This window comes from Epinephelus moara, chromosome 24, assembly GCF_006386435.1.
Source record: "Epinephelus moara isolate mb chromosome 24, YSFRI_EMoa_1.0, whole genome shotgun sequence".
In the NCBI taxonomy this organism is placed as follows: Eukaryota; Metazoa; Chordata; class Actinopteri; order Perciformes; family Serranidae; genus Epinephelus; species Epinephelus moara.
Window position 1 is genome coordinate 39,298,971 of NC_065529.1, and position 21,148 is coordinate 39,320,118.

Below are 21,148 nucleotides of genomic sequence, written 5' to 3' on the forward strand. Positions count from 1 at the left end.
AGCAGGCAAAATAAATATATATGCAAAGAGGACACTGTTGCCAACACCGGCAACACGGTGAATTTGATGAAACACTTGAACGTGCATTGAATAAATTTAGGAGAACGCTGCTCTGTGTTTGACTGCAAGAAGGAGAACAAACTGCAGCCCTCTTCCTCTCAGCGTTTAAGTCCGCCTAACATTAAAGAGCCAGATCTGACTCCCAGACCCAGCTCTGAGAAAGTTTCCTCCTCCTCCGCAGCAGCACACAGTCATCTCCTCACTGGTCGGGTGAACGTGCAGTAAAACGCCCGGCCTCCCAGAGCCCGAGGCTTAACATCAAAACAACTTCAAGACTGCTTTGTGCGAAAAAATGCAGAGGTGCTGAGACATGAAACTAAAGAGTTGACACAGAAAACTTAAGTTCAACCACACTGTGGTAATGAGGTTTTCTGTTATGAAACTACTTTGAGTTTGAAAAAATGCTACGAGGCTGAAAAGTTAAAGATTTGTACCATAATGTGGGATTTTCTTTTTGTTAGAATGGATTTTGTAAAATTGGTATTAGGAAAGTATCTTTCAGGAACTGGGGTCAAAGTCAAGGTGCAAATCAAAAACCTTTGAACAAAACCGAGCCTTGAACACAGCACCTTGTAGGACGACGTCATGTTGCAGCAGAAGCTGAGCAGGTTAAACCTTTTAAATGTCTCCGATCCACATGAAGTACAGTTCTCTGTTTTGCTCGGTTAACCTAATGCAGCACGTTAATGTGCTGCTGTTATTTTGCCACTTCCTGTGTGTGTGTTCTGATGTGAAGGCAGAAACAAACCTTCACTCTGAAGCTGAACATTTTAATAATGACTTAGCTAACGTTTCAAAGATTTATATATATCATATTGAAACATCTCTCACATCCAGCATCTCCGCTTAAAAAGCATCTTGAGTTATAGAATCACAACTGCAGGAGCTACATTATTTAGCACGTTGGTTTGGGTCTGGGGGGAGAGAAGACGGAGCCACGCATAGGTTAAGTGGTTTGGTGAAGAGATGCAGAGGCATGTAATTACGCTGAGGGCAGCCTTTTCTGTGTTGACACACAGAGGACAGCGAGTGCAGCACCAGCTCATCGTTTATCACAGCAGCTCAGCGCTGTTTGTCAGGTCTGGATCTATTCACAACAGTAACCCCACCGCAGTAACTGTGTGTGTGTGTGTGTGTGTGTGTGTGTGTGTGTGTGTGTGTGTGTGTGTGTGTGTGTTAACAGTGTGAAGGTCTGTCCGTCGTTATGAGGTTGATGTGCTGTAATGCTGCAATTTTATAAACCTACAAAAAACAAAAATAAAATGTTCAAATGCCTCGGAAAAAAGTGGGATCTGTACATCCTGAGTTTCATGAGCACCAGCACAGTGCTACACAACCTGATGTACTTTGTAATACAATAATATTTAATGCTTTCTGTCCCACCTGGCTGGTTCATGTCCTCTGGCTCAGAGTCTGTGTTTCCTGCGTTGCTGACGGGGGTTTTGTCGGGGTCTGAGGAGAGCTGATGATCCAGCTTCTTTGGGCTGTCGATGAGAATGGGCAGACGCTCCACCTGTGGCAAGAAGAAAATATTTACAGATCTGTCGAAATGAAATAGTGACAACATGCTCAAGGAATAAGAAACAATAACTGTGACTACTGTGACTGACAGTTAAGTCAGATCGCTTCATATGAACGACTGCAATACCATAATTCTAACAATAATAACAACAGCAACATGACGGGGGAAAGACGACTTTACGTGTAAAGATAGTGTCCTATCTGAATCAGTCGATCTCTTTGATACATTACTGTAGTATTGATAAGATAAAATGAAATGAAGTGATTATGCCACGCCCCCATTTCTCTATATAAGGACATAAGTTTGCCTAGAGATGTATCATGGAGGAAACGGTGAAGTTGTTTCTACACAGGGAACGTCTTGGCAGTCAGAAACAGCTAATAAGCTGTTTGTCGCTCTCTTCAAACACTTGATGTCAGTCTCTGAAGACGCACTCTCTACTGAAGAAACAGCTGCAGTATATTCCAGCAAGGTTAGATATGATATCTTATCAGAAGTGCTTGGAAGTAAATAAGAATCTCTTTATAGAGCCTTTATATATGTGCAGCTTAATGGCACTAGAAATTAGTGGGAGTGGCGGATCATTAAAGGCAGAGTAAGTAAAAACAACTGTTAGACTTCAATACGGACATTCTCATATCTCCACTGTAAGCTAAGACTGGGACACTTTTTGTAGTCAAATATTTTGATTATGTGAATGACTGATGAGGATGAACAGGCGTCAGTTTCATAGTTATTTAGGCTAATACACTGGCCAATGCATTCGTAATATAACCTAATGGTTTTAAATACTGTTGTCTATTAAAGCCATTTTAATGAATGCAGCTTTAAAAAGTCGTGTGTTAACATTGTCTAAGACTGCTGGGCCTTTATCATTTGTGTGTACGTGTGGTCTGAGGCAGGTCTAAATCTGTTTTTAGAGTACCAACAATTTCAGGTAAATGGTAAATGGAGCTGCACTTGTATAGCACCTTTCTAGTCATCCGACCACTCAAAGCGCTTTTTACACTACAAGTCACATTCACCCATTCACACACACATTCATACACTGGTGGCCAAGGCTACCATACAAGGTGCCACCTGCTACTCACACACTCACACACCGATGGAACAGCCATTGGGAGCAATTTGGGGTTCAGTATCTTGCCCAAAGATACTTTGACACGTAGGCTGGAGGAGCCCGGGATGGAACTGCCGATCTTCCGATTGGTGGATGACCCACTCTACCTCAGCCATAGCCGCTCAGGTAAGAAATGAATCCCAGATTTGTGCATACGCAGTGTTTGTGGATGAGGCCTACTGTTTTCAAAGTAAGAAATAGGCTTTTAAATGTGCTGAAACAACTGGTCAATATTAAATTAGTTCATAAGCAGAATTAATCTGCAACAGTTGTGATAATCGAGTCATTAATGAAGCAGATATGCCAAAAAATTCACATATGAAAGACAAGAAATGTGATGAGCTGCTGCTTCTCTTTGCTTTGTATCATCTAAAATGAATGTCTAAAGGGTTCTGTGTGGAGTTTGCATGTTCTCCCCATGTCAGCGTGGGTTTTCTCCAGCTTCCTCCCACAGTCTAAAGACATGCAGGTTAACTGGTGACTCTAAATTGTCTGCAGGTGTGAACGTGAGTGTGAATGGTTGTCTGTCTCTATGTGTCAGCCCTGTGATAGTCTGGCCTGTGCACTCTTTCATGCTGTATATCATAAATTCTTTGTGTGTGTGTGTTCAGGCCTGTATGCATGTAAATGCACTGCACATTTACACCACATGTCCAGTAGGAGGCAGTGAGCCCAAAGCCTACAATAACAGGCACACGTCAATATGTTGCACCTTAACATAATTAACAAAAGGCTGTTCTGTACCAATTAGCATTTTTAGTGATTATAATAAAGATGTGATGATACACATGTCAACATGTATACAGATATAGCAAGTAAACAATGTATACTAACAAAGAATGAGGGACATGACAGATTAAAGGAGGAATTTTTATGCCTTTGAATTAATTGAGAGGCTGCAGCTCATTACACACACACACCTTCATCCATCTGCGCTCCTTCAGCTACACTCTCACTAAAATTAATGACTGAATCACACCGGAGCTGCGAGCTGTCAGTAGTAGTAGTAACAGAGGGTTTTGTGTTTGCCTGCTGACAGCTCCCTGCAGGCGAGTACACCAGAGAGCGCGTGCTGGCTCTGGCTTGTTTATCATGTCGCGCCGCTAGCGAAGGCAAGATCGGGCCACTTACACACACGGGGAACGGCTCGGCGCCCTCCTGGATGACAAAGCCTTCGATGACATGTGTGAGGACCTGGGGCTTGACGATGGCCTGGGGCGGTTTGTTCTCTCCGTTCTGCGGCGTGCTGCCCGTCACGGTGGGCGCCTCGCTCTCATTTCCTGAGGTCATGGCTGGAGGTGGGGTCCCAGGTGCAGCACTCGGCCTCTTGGTTGAGCCTCCGCCTGCTGACCGAGACAGAAAGACAAACACCGTCCAGTTAATGTTCGAGAGCGTGTTGAGTCTGAATTAAATCAGAGCTGAAAATAAAAAAAAAATAAAAATAGTTGATAAATAATTTCTGTCATTTCTCAGGCAAACTGCACAACAGCCTCTCGTTGCTCCTTGAATGTGAATATTTGATGCTTTTTCTTGTCATATGCGATTATAAACTGAATGTTTCTGAGGTTTGGACTGTTACATAACAAGCATTTTGAAAATTTCACATTGGGCTCTGGATAATTACGCCGGGCATTTTCCACCAGTTTGTCACATTTTACAGGCAAGAAAATAACCAGAAATCCTAATTAACTGTCTGATTCAATCTTTAAATCAAAAACATAAAACATTTTGTGATTCCAGCTCCTCAAATGTGAACACTTGCTTCCCTTACTTGTCATATGAGATCATACACTGAATATCTGGGGATTTTTTATGACTGCTGTTCACACAAAACATGCATCCTGAAAGTGTCACACTCGGATCTGGAGACTTAAACTGGCCATTTTTGACAGTTTTTTACGGAAAAACCATTAACCAATTATCAAGAAAATACTAAGCAACCCCAGATTAATTGTCTCACTCAATCTTTAAAATCAAAAACATAAAACATTTTCAAATTCCAGCTTGTTATGTGAACATTTGCTTCCTTTCCTTGTCATATGTGATCATAAACTGAATATTTGGGGATTTTGGACTGCTAAATTGTCTGACTCAATCTTTACATCAATATTACAAAACACATTTTTTTAAACCCAGCCTCTAAAATGTGAGCACTTGGTTCCTTTCCTTATCATATGTGATAGTAAATTGAATATTTTGGGGTTTTAGACAGTTTGGTGTACAAAATAACACATTTAAAAGACACCACTTTTGGCTTCATGAATATGTAATGTGCATTTTTGAGTATTTTGTGACATTTTATAAGTCAAACTTTTAATCTAGAAACCAATCATTGACAATTTAATTAATGTTTTATTAAATTACAGTACATGATCTTACACTAGCAGTGCAGGAGCAGGGTAAATCCACCTCTGTATGCCCATTATTATTATTTTTACATCATTAAACGTCTCATGGAATGTCTTTAAACATCTAAAGGGACAGCATGAAACGGTAAAACTTAAATAAAAAAAATTATTTTGTTATTTTTGCCGAGCCAAGTCACTGTCTGCCTTTAAAGCATCTATGAAGTTACATTATTCATAATTATCACATATAAAACAGCATCCAGTCACACACACCTGCCTGTTGCAGATATAAAAGACTTTTCTAGTCTTAAACTAGCAGAGAAAACATGAGCAGTGACCCACTGACACACAGAGGATCAATAACACACAGTCAGTCCGTCCTGCATCTCTCCACCATCACAACAACAACAACAACAGCTCGTCTCTGCACTAAACCCTCACAAAGCGAAAGTAAACAAGAAGCAGCCGAGCTTCATCATGTTTAAAGTCTCCGGTGTTTAATTCGGTTTCTTACCAACTTCCGCTGTGTTCACGGAGAAAACATGTGCGGGTTAGCTGGTGCTTGTTGTTGTAATGATCCGACACAAACACACCGACCTGCCGCCGCTGCTGCCCGGAGCTGTGATCGCTGCAGCGCCGCTACAGAGCCGTTAAAGCAAAGCTCGTGTAACAGGGTCCGCCTCCGTGCTTCCTCCCACAGCAGCTAACGTTAGCATCTGATGCCCTGAGCTCTCTGCTGCAGCTGCTGCTGCACGACTACACGGTTCAGCCTGAGAGGAGAGAGTCTCTAGATTCAGCCTCACACTGAAAATACTTTATTGTAGTCCCAACGACTATATCCAATTATACTACAACTAATTAAAGCCACAAACCTGAGACAGTAGCGTGTGTTTGCTGCAGGGCCACAGAGAGGAAATTTAGGGACTGTTCTCTACTTATCAGAGGAGGGGGGTGGCTGGGGGGTGACTTTGTGTGGGTTTTTATTAAATGATCATAAAAAAAAAATGATTATAAAATAATACATTAAATTATTACTATATTATTATTATTGTACCTTACGCTGTAGCCTGACGTGCACCTCTCAAGAAATGTAACTCCACGTCGCGGCGACGCAGACCTCCTGTCTATTTTTGTAAGCTGAAACCATTTTCCTCAGTGGAAACAGTGCTTTTTTTGTAAGCTGAAACCATTTTCCTCAGTGGAAACAGTGCTTTTATTTGCTTTTATTTCACAAATAAGAAACAATAAATTGTGAAGACAGATAGTGTTAGCATGTTGTATTTGTGGGGAAAATGTGTCCAGATGAAGTGTTTTGCGTGTGAATGCTGCGAGTTATAGTGAAGCTGATTTGTGTACTTGTGTTTGAAACTGTCTCTATTAAGCCATGTTTAATGTGTGTTTAATGTGTGTTTTGAATCAACTAAACTTTACAGCACTTCACAGAAACCTCCGCAGCAGACTAGTGTTTGAGGTGTAACTGCAGAGTGACACAGACACACCACCGTACAAGTATAAATACTCACAATGGTGGCATAGGCTCTGCATAGAGCTGACGCACAAGTGTAAGTTTGTAGACTTTGTTGATTATATTTAGCATTATTAATCTGGATCTGTGTATATTATAGATAAGGTTATAACTTTACTGATCCCCAGGGGGAAATTGACAAATGACCCAGCAGATCAAATATTTAAAGAAGATTAAACATTTAAGTGATGTAGGCCTACATTTTAATTAATGCTGGGTGATAGGGAGAAAATCAAATATCACAATATTTTTAATAATATTTTAGAGTTTAGACTTCTTCCACATCTGGTGTTCAGACAGAAAAGAGCCCTGCATTAAATAAAAGAATCAACATGCTGCATTTGTGGGCCGTGTGTTGTTTTAGTTAATGGGGAGACGATGAAATATAATTCAGGAAGTCCAGTCTGAGTTACAGATCCATGAAGGCTGGGATGTATTAAGAGAGCTGGATCCCTGAGAGACAAGTGATACTGCATCTGGTACTGGAACCCCAAAAGCATTTCCCCATAAACCACCATTATAAGAGACCTCTCAAACTACACTCAAAGTCAATTATCTCTCTTTGTATTATTAACTTTAAACCAAGGGATTTTTTATTTATTTGCAAGACTTTCACAGAACGTAGAGAAGCACTCTTAATGTCTGTGACATCATCCCACTGTAAAGTAATCATGGTGAAAATCATCTTATCTTGATGATTGTAAAGGTTAACAGTAGAAAGAGCCATGCCATTAGAATTAATAAGGGGTGCTGTGTTTTTTCTCACAGTGCTAATATTTGTCTGAACGTGACCTAAAATAACCCCAAACACCCAGAAGCTAACACAAAGGACATGACATCAGAGTCCTCAGTGCAGTGGTGAGCTGCAGGCTATATATTCTGTGATGTGTCATAAGTGTGCTCTTAATGTAACACCCTACACTCTATTTACATACTTCCACTGAGACACTTGAGAGAGAAGTGACAGTGTGTCTGAATATCTGTTCGCAGAGAGCACGGCTGCAGATGATCTTTGTCGCTGGAAACCTTGAACACTCAATAAGCCACTTTAACTGAAAAACAGCTTTTGTTCAATTTTCCTAAGATTAAAAAAAAGAAAGATGAAACAGCGTCATCAGCCCTGCAGCCAGTGGATTACAAAAATAGTTTCCTGCTCTGGTGGTGAGCATCACACCCAACTCACTGCCCATAAACAGCAATTTGTGGTCTACAGAATGTTTCAGTTTACAAGAAACACAGCATTAGCCCCATTTCCAACCGTTTAGGAGAAATGTCACTATAGAAACTGATCTGTGTCAACATTTAGAAAGTACATCAAGATCATTTAATGCTCAGCAAGAAGAGTGAAGCTGCTGCATGATCACACACTGCTGACCGTGAGTCAAATCATTTATCAGGACCGGCTTCATCCCTTTTATCTAAATCACCTGGCTGAAAAAAATGTGCACATCAGGCGAAAAAATGCAGCGATATGAAAACACGTTTTACTGACTGTGCAACATTTGTGGGATTTTCTTGATACATAAAAGCTTTTTAACTGGATTATATTGTGAAAATATAATCTTAGGGCCATCCCACATTTCGTAACAGTTTTCCAAAGTTTAGAAACTTCAGATCTTCCAAGCAATCGTCATAATAGTCTATTACACAAGCTGTGTAATGGACAAAAGCTGTCATCGTTCCCTGAAGAAATAGTGAATCAACTGTAGTGCTATACTTGGACTCACCAGTTCATCAGTCTGGACACCTGTACTATCTTATGCAATCCAACAGAACAGCTGTGTGATAATCTTTGAGCTTCTTTAGGTTTTGTTGACACTGTGTCACAAAGAAAGTTATATCACGATATTTTTCAGCAATATCTCGATACACAATATATATCTTGGTATCTTTAAATCTCATCAAAAGCATTTCATTAATGCCAGGACTGGGAGACAAAATCAAACATCACAATATTTCTTGCTAGTGCCTTCTAGTTGTAGGGATGACTACTTTTGTCCCCCAGAAAATATTAAAACGTTAAGATTTTTATTAATAATCATCAATAATGAGGATATAATGACTACGTAGGTTAAGGCAAGTTTTAAAGCAAATAGAAAAGTCTGGTAAGTTGATAAATTTACATCACTTTACTGTAATGCAGCCTGTAAAATGCGGGAAAAAAACATTTCTGATACACAATACAAAGATATCCAAAATCTAAGATGATATATAGTCTCATATCTCGATAACGATATATATCTTCATATTGCCCAGCCCTAAACGATGGTGTTGTAATAAGCTGCATTATATCTTTTTTCTGCCTCATGTATGTGAATGGGAGTGAACAAAATATGACCATGACGTCGCCCCTGCACTGTGGGTGCTAAGGCCCGAACACACCAAGCTAACGATCAGCTGTTAGTCGTTGTTGGGCTGTTGGTGAGCGTCTGTTGCCGTAGTCAGTGTGTCTCGTGACTTTGCCCCTTGTTTTCCCCCGTGTACTTTTTTTTTTGGTCGATTCAGCATGTTTAATCTGCCATGGCAATGGCAGAGCTTGTCGGTGAATGAAATCACTCTGATTGGTAGTTCAGCTCAGTGCATGAGAAGAGAAACAGAAGTGAGGAAAGTAAACAATGAGCTAAATTCAAGAGGGAGTGAAACCAAAACAAACTTGTTGCATAAGGTTAGACTGTATTTCTTTAGCCATTGAACTCTGACGCAGAAACAGTTCGTGATGGTTTGAGTTATTGTTAAGTGGCACACGGTAAATATGCTTTGGTCTATCAATACCGGCTCGTGTTGTCAATGTGCTGACTGGCTAACTATCGTAAAAATGGCCTTCTGGTTTCACTTTTTGAAAAAGGAATACCACCATCTGCTGGTATGGAAAGTTATTTCCTCTCATGCAGGCGCAGAACGTACATGCTGGCTGGCCATCAGTTGAGTCTTTACAATGTGTTCATGTTTCACTTTTTGGGCGAGACGTGGCGACGTGAGGCAACACAACAGTCAGCTTTCATTGCTGCTAGTTCTTTGATGTCAGTTTGGTGTGTCCGGGCCTTCACACAGGAAACAGTGTGTGTCAAATTATTTCCAATGTAAGTTACACACAACAAAACAAAGTGTTCATTATGAGTCTGGTTATATTACTGCTGTTGTGATGTTTTTGTTGTGGGTTTAAATGTTTGTGCACAACATGGCAGAGCTGAGGGAATTGTGGTTATCAGGTGAGCTTTTTGGCCGCAGCTCAGGGAAATCAACAACAAACTAAGCAATAAGAGACAGAGAGTAGTGAGACTAAATGTGCTGCAGACACAACATGTTCTGAATTACAAGTAAAAATCAGCATCGATTTTCCTTCTCTCCACTGAAGGTCTCCAAGAGTTGGCCAATACCAGCAGGGCAGAGCAGAAATAATGGTTCAATTTCTCTGACAAGGAGAAAACTTTTAGTTTAACTGCTACTTCTTGTCCCAGCGGCTAATTGGTTACAAAGTTTATTTACCAAAATGTTGGAGTACTCTACAAAGTGTAATTTAGCTGCTTAGGAAGTCATGCTGAGTCATTACCTTGTGGCTGAACAGATGGCGTGGCTGGGTCAACCTTGGGCTGCTCTACGGGCTTGCCGGGTTGTGATGGCGAAGGCGCAGGTTGCTGCTGTTGCTGCTGTTGTTGTGGCTGCTGTTGCTGGGTGGCGGGGGCTGGACATGTCTCTCTGACCACCAGTGAGGTTGGCTTATCTTTGCTGTCCTGAACCAGACGAGAGGCCTACGATGTGTATCAGGAAGAGGGGAAACATGAGAAAGTAACGTCTGAGACAGTGGCGAAGAGACAGATCAGGGACTGTTGGTACCTTTAATGTCAGTGACTCAAAAAGTGAAAACCATTAGGCTTGGAAAATATCACAGCAGTGGGAAAATATTACACCAGGAATCCCAAACTCAGAAGATTCCTGTTTTTTCAACATGTAAGTCTTGGAGTAGACATTGATTCGGTGGGTGTTGTTGGATCAGTAGTTTTTCTTTTGCTGGTTACCACTTTAAAAAAACATCAAGAATGTTGGCGACACAAAAGGTCAGGATGTCAAGTAGGACAGAAAGTCGTGCCCCATTATAAACAAATGGGAGGACAAAAAAATGAATCATAAAAAATAAGCAGTTCTGGAAACACACGATGGATGATATGCTACTGTGAAAAAGAGATACCCTCCTATACCGTCCTCTAGATATACGAGACATGTTACAAGTTCAGAAAATTGACTTTTTGTCAGTGTTTCTATTAAATTTTCCTCACATATCCAAATAAAGTAAATCATTTCCAAAAAGACAATGAGTCTATGGCCTCACCAGCGGCACTGTGAAGCTATGCTCTGAGCTGAATGCTAACATTAGCATGCTATCATGCTCACAAATGACACACCAAGTCGATGGTCAGGCTGTTGGTGAGCATCTGTTGCCCTAATTTTTGTGGCGTGTCCCGCAATGTTGCAACTAGCTGGCCCTTGTCAGCTCTTTTTCAGCCAATTCAGCATGTTGAGTCGATGTCAGAGAGCGGCCATTCGAAGAACTGCAGATTTGGCTTAATTTTTCTGCCCTGGAGGTGGCTGCTTGGCTTGAAAGTGTGTAGCAAATTTCACAGTTGTAGAGATATTTCACTGTGGACTGAATGGGGGGACCAACCGACAGCCAAACATTGCCATCCCTGGCACTGCGCTGCTGCCTTGGCTAAGAACAAATTATTTCCCAATTGCCAGTGTTTTCTGTAAAGACTGGAACAACAGTGCTGCACCATTACATAATTTTAGCATCAATAGTATACATCAGAAACACTGGGACATGGGGATTCTGGGGAACCTGCCCTGTTCGTAACAGTACCTGCCAAAACATGGTCCAGTGTGTCTAAACTAAACTAAATTTATATAAGAAAAGAGGCAAGTCCCTGACCTGCCTTTACACCAACATGTATCTATGAATCTAACCTGATCATTGACACTGGCAACTACTGATTTAATAAAAACAACAACAACAAAATATATTTTTTAAGTTGCTCAAAACCTCTTTTGTTTGAGACCTTGGCGTGTGCGTGTAAGTGTCCTCACCGTTGGCTGTATCTGTAGGTTGATGGCAGTGAGCTGGACGGGCTGAGCTTTGGCATGGTTGAGGGAGGAGTGGAGGGCGTGGGGGCTGATGGTGGAGTGGAAGATGGTGGCCTGCTGGCTGGGCGTGGAGGGCTGGTGTGGAGCAGGTTTGGGCAGGACGGGGACAGGGTGCTGTGATGGCTGAATGGAGGCTGTCTGCAGCAGCTGGCCTGCTGTCCTCTGGGAAGCTTGACTCTGATGGACCACAAACTGCTGCTGCTGCTGCTGCTGCTGCTGCTTGTGCTGCTGAACCAGGGAGTGGGGCTGGATCTGCGTGTACGCTGGAACGAGAATAAAACCAATATTTATTATTAGATTCAGGGAATTTACAAAACACAGACAGACACTTCTGTTGTGTCTCACATGCCATATGTACTGTAGGGATCCACTGATTATCAGTCTGGCCAATTATGGGCTACAATATTTGGCATTTTTCTGATTATTAGATTTATGATTCTTTTCATCTGACGGCCGATACCATACATTAATTAAAAATGCATTTCTTTGGCTCTGGTGCTGCCACCTGCCTCTGTCTGCAGGCATGTTATATAAGTAACATCATTAGTGGGGCGGTACTTTGTAGGATATACAAAGTGGTGAATGAGGATATGTTGCACCACTCAAGCTGCAAGTAGGTATAGCTGCAGCTGGAGCAGCTATGTGACCAACCCATTAGCTACATGACTCGCTAACCAGTGCACAATCAGCCCCCTTTGCCTATTGCCAAGGAGGTGGAAGCCACAATGAAAATGCTAAGTTAGCTATTAGCTAGCCATGAAGTATTAGCTTAAAAGAGAGGTGGTTAAGGTTAGGGTAAGGGTTACATCTTGTTACTTATAAGCTGAATCTTGTCTTCATGTATAATGTAATATACAGTGGATTATTGCTATGTTTGGCCTCATATTCATTTACGACAGTGTAGCATTGTAGCAGGGTTCAGATAACCATTGTGATAGTGGGTTTGTCTTGTTCTAGTTGTGTTGGCCACAAATGGAACGTGTCTGCAGTTACACACACGACGTCCTCTGCTGTCTTGCTCAATGTCCCGTCCACAGCAGTATCTGATTGCTTACATGTTACAAGTAATTACCTATCAACACTGAGGGCTGCCGTGCCACTGACAGAGAAAAAACACAGACTGGAGCTACTCCGATTAGCGAGCAAAGCTGGTTGTAGAATGTAAGGCAGCAGATATTACTGAAATTGAACATCACAATATGATGAAGTTGCAGAAGACACCAATTGTTTCTGGTGATAACATTCTCCCGTCAGTCTACTAGTAGTTACTGGATGAAACTTGGGTATAAGGACGAGAACTGCAAGGACCTGTCACACTAGTCACTGTCTGCTAGCCACTAGGCTAATTTATGCAATGTAAAATGTCATAGGCTTATGCTAATAACGTTAGCATGTTGTATTTCTGGAGAAAACGAATCTAGCAGAAGACAACTGTTTTGTCTGTGAGTTATAATGGAGCCTAAATGCACTTTTATTTAATCTTGTCACTATTAAGCCATGTTTTATGTGTGATTCAGGTGGATCAATCAAACATAACTGCACTTCACAGAAACTCAACACAGTGGCACAGAAACCCCACCACAAAAAATCTTTTTGGAGGTGAAAATGCAGAGTGACATATCAACACCAGGGAAGACAGGCTGCAACACATGCAAATAAGGTGGAAGAGCAATGTTCTCTTTTGCACCATTTAGTTAAACATAGAAAGCTTAAGGACACTTAAAGTTTTGTGTTGGGGTTTTTGAGAGTTTTTGTTGTTTAAAACTTTTGACAAATTTTGATTTTCATTTTTACTGCAAATGTTTATCACTTCAAGTATCAGTTATTGTTCGCCTTGAGTACTCATAATCATAACAGTATTGTGCCCCGAAAGAGTCCTTTAATTATGTTTCCTATCCATACTGGCCATAAAGCAATTAAAAAATATCTATTATCTGATCTCAATTTTTGGGCTAACTTCAACAATCAACAAATAATTACTGGAGAATTTCTGCAGACATAGTGGTAATCAGAATCCTTTAAGCCATTTAATGAAGCCGAAGTGTAAAACATTCTGTAGTTCCAGCTTCTCAAATGTGAATATTTATTGCTTTTGCCTGTTTTATGTGACTATGAGTTAAATAATTTTGGCTTTTGGATTGTGGATCGGACACAATAAGCACTTGGACGTCACTTCTAGCTTTTTTCTCCCTATTAGGGGAGTAATCATTTCAGGCCCAGTGTTCAACAAAGATTACATAATACACACTGCATGCTAAAGTCTTATCACACATTATTCTCTTCTATAAGGTAATTCAGAAAAGTCAAAAGCCATGAGTCAGACTTGTTACAAACTGTGAGCAATATTTATTTCTTGCGTGCTCACACTCAGTGTATATCAGGAGCACTGAAAAATGTAGACGTCTGCACAAAAGAGCTTGTTTTGTAGCTTTGCCTTCACCTGTGTGCCCCATGTTGACAGGATGTAATATTAAGAGCTCGCTGAAAGGTGCACTGAGAGGCCCTCTGCTGCGGTTTTTGTCTGACCATTACTCACAAATCGTTTCAAAATGGCCTGTCACCACCTGTCTGCGCTGCTGTGGGTAAAAAGACATCCCGAGCTCATAACTTGCCCGAGACACAGCACATCAATCTTGTATTGTGGGAGCATGTCTGAGTAAGAGAGAGGTTCAGCGGAAGTAGCCTGAGGCCAGTCTAATATTAGAAATGCCTAGAAACGAACATGCAGAGCCAGCTGTCCATGACACTCTTTACGGGGTTAATGTTGAGTCAGCAGGTCCGAGCCTCTCTGCTGCCTCCTTGATCTTTAATAACTCCACCAGGAAATACTAAAAACTAAATGACTCATTGTTATAACTGAAACCCAAACATGAAATGACTCCTGCAGCACAGCACTACACAGTAGCTCCTGCTATATGAGCCGTGTGAACATGGAGGTGTGTTTGGCGATGGTAATAAACCCCCTAATAAATCCAAGCATGGAAAACTGCCAAGTCCATCAGCGTTTGACTCAAATCCCCCTCGCCCCCGCCCTCCCCCTCCCCCTGTTCTTTTCATGATGTTTTGTGTGGGATAGGCTCCATCTGGTTTCAAAGTTTCCCTGTGAGGCACTAACCGCAGTCTGTGCCCTGCTGCGGAATATATAGATGTTTCTATCCAGCAGAGTTTGCATGTCATTAGTCTCTTTAATGCTACAGGATCTGCTGAAAAGTGTTTTCTTTTTCACATGGTGAGACTCAGTGGAACCCACCAACAGAAAATTTGGTTATCTGTGGTGTACAGGGATATTTTACAATGTTAAGAGCAGGAGGGATATGAGCCTGGGATGACTGGAGACATCCAGCAGCACTAGATGGTTCTAGGGCTGCAGCTTTTAATGTCAATTAATGGATTAGTTGTTTGGTCTTAAAAAGTCAGGGAAAGGTCAAAAATGTTGATCAATGTTTCCCAAAGCTATAGATGACATAATTAAATGTCTTGTTTTGTCCTCAACCCAAATATATTCACTTAACTGTCATAGAGAAGTAAAAAAAAAAACAGGACAATTCACATTTTTAGACTTTTTTTCCTTTATAAAATTACAGTGAAAAAAAATTCACATTTTTAGACTTTTTTTCCTTTATAAAATTACAGTGAAAAAAAAAATAAAAAATGCTTTACATGCTCAGGTTCAAGCCTAAACTTAATAGCGTTGGTTTTGGACTATTAAATCTATCGATATCATCAAAGTAGGGGATAATCAACATCACTAAGATTCTTCCTCTGGGCACTATGAATGTTTGTTAAATTAATCCAATAGTTGTTGAGATATTTCTGTCTGGATCAAGCAGCAACCTCTGGGGCTAAAAAATAAAGCCAACAGTGAAGTGCCCAACAAAGGCAGTTCCCCTAATGGCCACTTGAGGCTTGCTCCAAGAGCGAGTCAATCTGCCACTTGCTCTTTCTTGCTCCAGCCTCTCGCCCAAATATGGTCGCTTCTGGCTCCAAAAACCAAGATGGCAATGGACGCAATGCTAAACTGAAAGCTTCAAAACAGAGTCCGCAAACCAATGGTTGACGTCACCATAGCCATGTCCACTATTTTTATAGTCTATGGTCTGGAACAAAGTGGTGGACTGATCAACTGACCAAGAGATCAACAGTAAACTGATGACTCCTAGCTGGGCTTCAGTAAATTCAGACGTTACCCAAATACTTCAGGGATAAGGGCAATTATTACTTGTCGATTAGCTGCTAGCTGAGCTGGCAGCTAACAGCTAATGTTACTAACTTCATAAACAGTGCTAAACAGCAGCAGCGGTGCTGACAGAGGTAACAGTGTTAACCAGGGATGGAAACTCTGTTATGAGCGCAATGCAACACAGCGGCGATGAACTAGCCAGTGGGATACACACATGCACACACAACCAGACCAGCCTACAGCCTGTGACAACAAACAGAGGCTCAGATTACAACACACACTGAGGTAGTGTGACTTCATTCTCTGCTCAGGACGCCATTACTCCATTGTATCCTTACGTAGCAAACAGAGGTCTGCTGCTGTGTTACTGTTCTGAATGACAGATACAGAACCTTTAAGGAGTTCCTTACTGTTCTGTAACACACTGACTTTTTGTGTTTCTCTCCTTCTCACGACCTACCTCCTGGACGTTTGGGGACAAATTAATGGGACAATAAAAACCATGTGACTGTGGCACTACTCAGGGACAACAGGGCATGTGAAAGAACTCAGACGTGCACAGGATCTGCACTCTTATTCTGTGACTGAAAACATGTTTTTGTGCTCTGAGTTACTCACATTAGACTCAAGATACAACATTATGACCTCTTTCTTGGTGGATTTTAATGATTATGCTGGTGTAAATATGACCATCAAATAAAAAAATTATATATACATATATGTAACTGTCACATGTGAGTAAAATAGCATCAGTAATAGTTTCTATAATCTAACTGAAGCACCTTTAATCAAATCTCACAGAGTCATAAGGTAGCAAGAGATTTCCAGCTCCAGTCTGAGTGAAGGAGGGGGATTTCTGAATCAGTGCACACCGGATATGACCGGCCCTCCCTGTGAATCCTGACACTTTCTCAAGACTCTAATGAGGAACAGGGAGAGAAGACTTGGGAGAAGAGGAAGTTGGGGGAATTCATTTAAACGCTATTCCGCCTCAAGGTCTCAGGATTAAGGACTGGAATGACTCAGCCGCCCCCTCCACCCACACACATACTGTTTATACACACATGCAATCATACAATATTCAGTATGTGGCAGGGGTCTCCACGCCCCTTTAGTTATAGTGCGTAGACCTTTTACTTTATCTCTGCATTGTTGCACAATGTCCAGCGGTTGAGGACAGTATACGTTCCTGATGGGTTTGTCGCACCAGGCCCTGGAAAATCCCTGAGTTTCCACATTCTCACTGGCTGCCGCTTTGGCTTACATTCATGAAACACATTCCAACCTAAAACAACAGAGCAACAGCGGGCCTTACGCCATCTTTCCTCACTTTAATACAACTCAAAATCTGGTTTGCAGATCCTTCATCAAGTGGGCACCAAGAGAACACTGGCTAAATTAATCCTATTCCTGATCTGCTTTGAAACAATCTACCTTTCAAGGAGAAAACCACATCACACACCTCAGTATTTTAGCAGTTGTACACTCTACGGTGAGGCTTAATTTTCTGATAAACAAAAAAGAGCTAACTACGGTGGCCAAAATGAACACGAGAATGGCCCTATCTAGAGCCAGTTTTGGGTTTGTCTGTTCTGAGCTACTGTGGAAACATGGCCGAGATCACACAGACGAGGACCTGCTCCCTATGTAGAAACAAATGGCTCATTCTATGGTAACAAAAACACAACAATTCATATGTTCAGGTTAATATACACTAAAGAAAACATACTTGTTATATAAAATCTTATTTATGCCAATACATCCTCCAAAATCCTACAAACTGGACCTTTAAAGTCCCAGTAAACGGAAGTTAGAGCGTCGTTAGCTTCTGTGCTGTGACGTATTTCCCAGTGAAACAGAGCATTTGAGCGGTTTACAGGTAAAAGATGGATTTAAATCAAATCCTTCGCATTTGATTGGACTGCTAAAAAATGGGCTGGCTTATGCCTGGTACACACTACTAGACACTTTGTCAGATTAGGGGATTGTGGAGTCATAAAATCGTGCCGTGACTTGGCCGACAGACTACACGATGGTGCACACCAATCATCCCCGGTCGTCGTTCACGACGTGTGTGATGTCATCGAGTTATTCTTGTCCTATTTTTTATAATTATTACTATTATTTCAGTCACTGTGTCTGTTCATGCGCCAGCCGAAATGTTATTGTAGTAATATAAAAAGAGCCACTAGATGGCAGTAGTTACATTTGAAGTACCGTACGAAATCATACAAGTCACTAAATCCTTCACAACAAGTTCCTGCAAATGTTTCACAATAAAAGCCTTTTTAGAAAATGAAGGGACTTTCTGCTGGAACGTCATGAGGCGGCCCAGACATGGCATCTGTTGTCGTCTACTATGTACGACACTCATTGTTGTTCACGATCCGGGCTGACACAGCATGACACTGTGTTGGGATATAATCGGGCTGATATCATGTAGTGTGTACCCAACATATTATTTTTTATATATGCTAATATATCCTCCCAAATCCTACACACTGAAACCAGTGAAACAGAACTTAGAGGGTCTTTAGCTTCTGCGCTGTGACACATTTCCTAGTGAAATAGAGCATGTGAGCGGGATTGGACTGCTAGAAAATGGGCTGGCTTAGAGTTCAGTGCGATACGGAGCTAGAGCGGAACACATTGTTGGTTCCATACAAACCTCCCTCGCCATTAGATCAGGAGGAAGATGAAGGAGACATAAATAAATTAGACCTCCGCCACATTGTTTTGAAAATGAAAACAAAGGTTTAGCTCAATGATATCCAAACAAACATCTCTTCCTATCTCTTTTCATATTGCTACTACAACCCACAAATAGTGAAGTGTGATATTAAATGACCGGTGTGGCTAGCTTAATTCTCATTAGACTGGATGATCTTTTGTTAACACCCTTGAGTGCAGGATGAGTCATCAAACATTTACCTGGTTGTACAGAAAGACAAAAGACATTTATTTTGATGTAAAAATAACTGATACTGATTCTTTTGACATATGTTTGGTATATAATAAAAGATAAATGATCAATTAACACAGAGACACATGATTTAAACTGGGAAAATGTATTTTTCATTACACTGGGTCTTTTAGTTTTGCATTAAGTTGAAGGGTTTCCATTTTTTCTTGCCTTTCCAGGTTTTTTTTGTAATAATATGCAAGTGAAACTGGCAACTGACACTGTTGCTAGCAGCTACATAAATATGCCAAAACAGACTTGAGTGTGCAGATCTGGTCTTTTCATCTGTGAGCATGGTGCTTTTGGGGGTTCCCTGCTGTGGTTTTCATAGTAAGGTGCTTGCTTTTGAGTGCCAAGAGGAGGCGATGACAAACGCTTACTGCAACGAGCCAGACGCAACATTTGTTTCCAGTCCAAGTCCTATTCAGGGGAATGTCTGTTATGTTCACGGTAACAGAGGCACTGCTCTGAAATCATCTGCCATTGTTTGAAAAGCAAGAGGAAAAACTGATGACCAAAAATAGCAGACACGATTAATCACACCTCTCCAATTTTTGTGGAGTCAAGTTCAGCACTGATGAAGGGAAAGATGTGTTTGATTTAAGGTAGAATTTCAAGAATAACATTACGGTTAGTGATACGGTTGCAGCGATTTGCTTTTTTATTGAGTCTCTTTATCCTTTATTGGCATGTCATCTGTCAGACTTGTTTCCCAAGTTTTATCTTGCCTTCAAGTCATGTCAGAAACATCAGATCAGCAAAATAATGAGTGGTAATGTGTTTAATGTGATTTAGAAAGTGAGATTCAAGAGAACTTTGTCATTATCCAGACTATTTATGCTAGAAATGCAGGTTTACTCCACAATAAATCTAGTCTGACTCACTGGATGTAGACATTGGCTGGCTATTTAAGGCTGTCTGTGTGTTGCTGTTTCCAAAATCCCCTTCGCAAAAGGGAACAACATCAACCTCAAAGTTAGCAACCTACACACTGAAAAGGGCAAGTTTTGATGAAACTTTTGATTGTTCAACAAGACACGCCTGCTTTGTTCTTTCTGTGGATTGTTCTAGAGATCTACAGCAAACAAAACAACTTGTAAACACACCTCGGAAAAGCCCAGACTCCATTTCACTGGACTCTAACACCCGATGTTGATTTGATTTCTGAAACAGCCAGTCGGTGTTGATTTGCCTCATCTTTCGAAACATCTCCAGTCTAACGATACCTGAATACCATCTTTTTTATGCTGGGTGTCTGTTCCCTGGACCATCCCGACTCCCAGCCGGATCAGCAAACTTTCTGTTTGTTTTAGCTGCAGTGCTAACACCCAACACTGAGCCTTTTAATGGTCTCAACAATCTAACGCCCATACCGAAACGACTTCACTCTGTTGTTGATCCCTTTAAGAACCATTACATAATAACCCTTAGGAAACAGTAGCGGTGTGATGCTAACAGTTAGCCACCATGTGTGCACACCGCCCAGGACGAATGTGATTGGCTTAGAAAAATACAAACAATCCAGAGCATTTTTTTCCCTCTCGCAAAATGATTATGTCTGCTTCCAGATCAGGCTCCCAGGAAGTGTACTGCGCTTTGAAGCCAATTTGCGTAGTAGCCGCATGGTGTAATTACACTGTCACGTGACGCCCTGTGATCCAAAAATAATTCTTCCCATTGACTTACATGGTAAAACAGATGTTTGTAAATCAGTGGATACATATTTTTTGAGTGTCACAACCCTGGCAAAATAATTTATTTCACTGCCCGTATTTTAATCCATTCCCTCTGATAACACTTGCAAAGTCTAGAAGAGCCACACGACTGAATCACTTTATCCCCATTCAAGTTAGCTGAGTACAAAACCAGAAGAAGTCTTCTTGGCCTGCAGAAGTCTCTAGAGCGCCTGCTCAATAGGCCACAGAGGGCAGAAGCAGCGCCATTGATCCAGGTAATTTTATACATGGCAGTTGAACCATTTTGGCTTCATGCACCACTTTCAAAGGAATGAAAGGGGCCCTGCCTCCAACGCTGTATCCAGTTCTCTTTATACAATTATGTCCCAAACCCGGTAGCAACCTCCAGGGCTAAAAAAGTCAATGCAAAGGCACAACAACTGCAGTTCCTTGAATGACCACTTGAGACTGACCCCAGAAGTGAGTCAATCCCCAAAGACACCCTCGTTAAAATGCTCAACTTTACTTTACAGCCTGGCACAAAAACAATTTTGGTCTCTATTGCCAATTTCAACATTCATGACAACTGTACAGGGGGCGATTTTTTTTTTTTTTATAA

The 21,148-nt window shown here is 41.3% G+C and overlaps 1 protein-coding gene across 4 annotated transcripts in view; it reads right to left on the reverse strand.

Annotated features, from left to right (window-relative positions):
* The window catches only part of phc2b (polyhomeotic homolog 2b (Drosophila)), a 56,337-nt gene that overhangs the window by 7,236 nt on the left and 27,953 nt on the right, over positions 1-21,148 (reverse strand). For 3 of the 4 annotated variants that reach the window (XM_050037831.1, XM_050037827.1, XM_050037830.1), the window contains 4 exons: positions 11,655-11,974; positions 10,126-10,324; positions 3,834-4,048; positions 1,444-1,573 (listed from right to left, as the gene is read on the reverse strand). In XM_050037831.1, coding sequence (XP_049893788.1) covers positions 1,444-1,573; positions 3,834-4,048; positions 10,126-10,324; positions 11,655-11,974 — 864 coding nt within the window. The remainder of the gene's footprint in view (positions 1-1,443; positions 1,574-3,833; positions 4,049-10,125; positions 10,325-11,654; positions 11,975-21,148) is intronic. The other variant, XM_050037829.1, reaches the window with a different exon arrangement.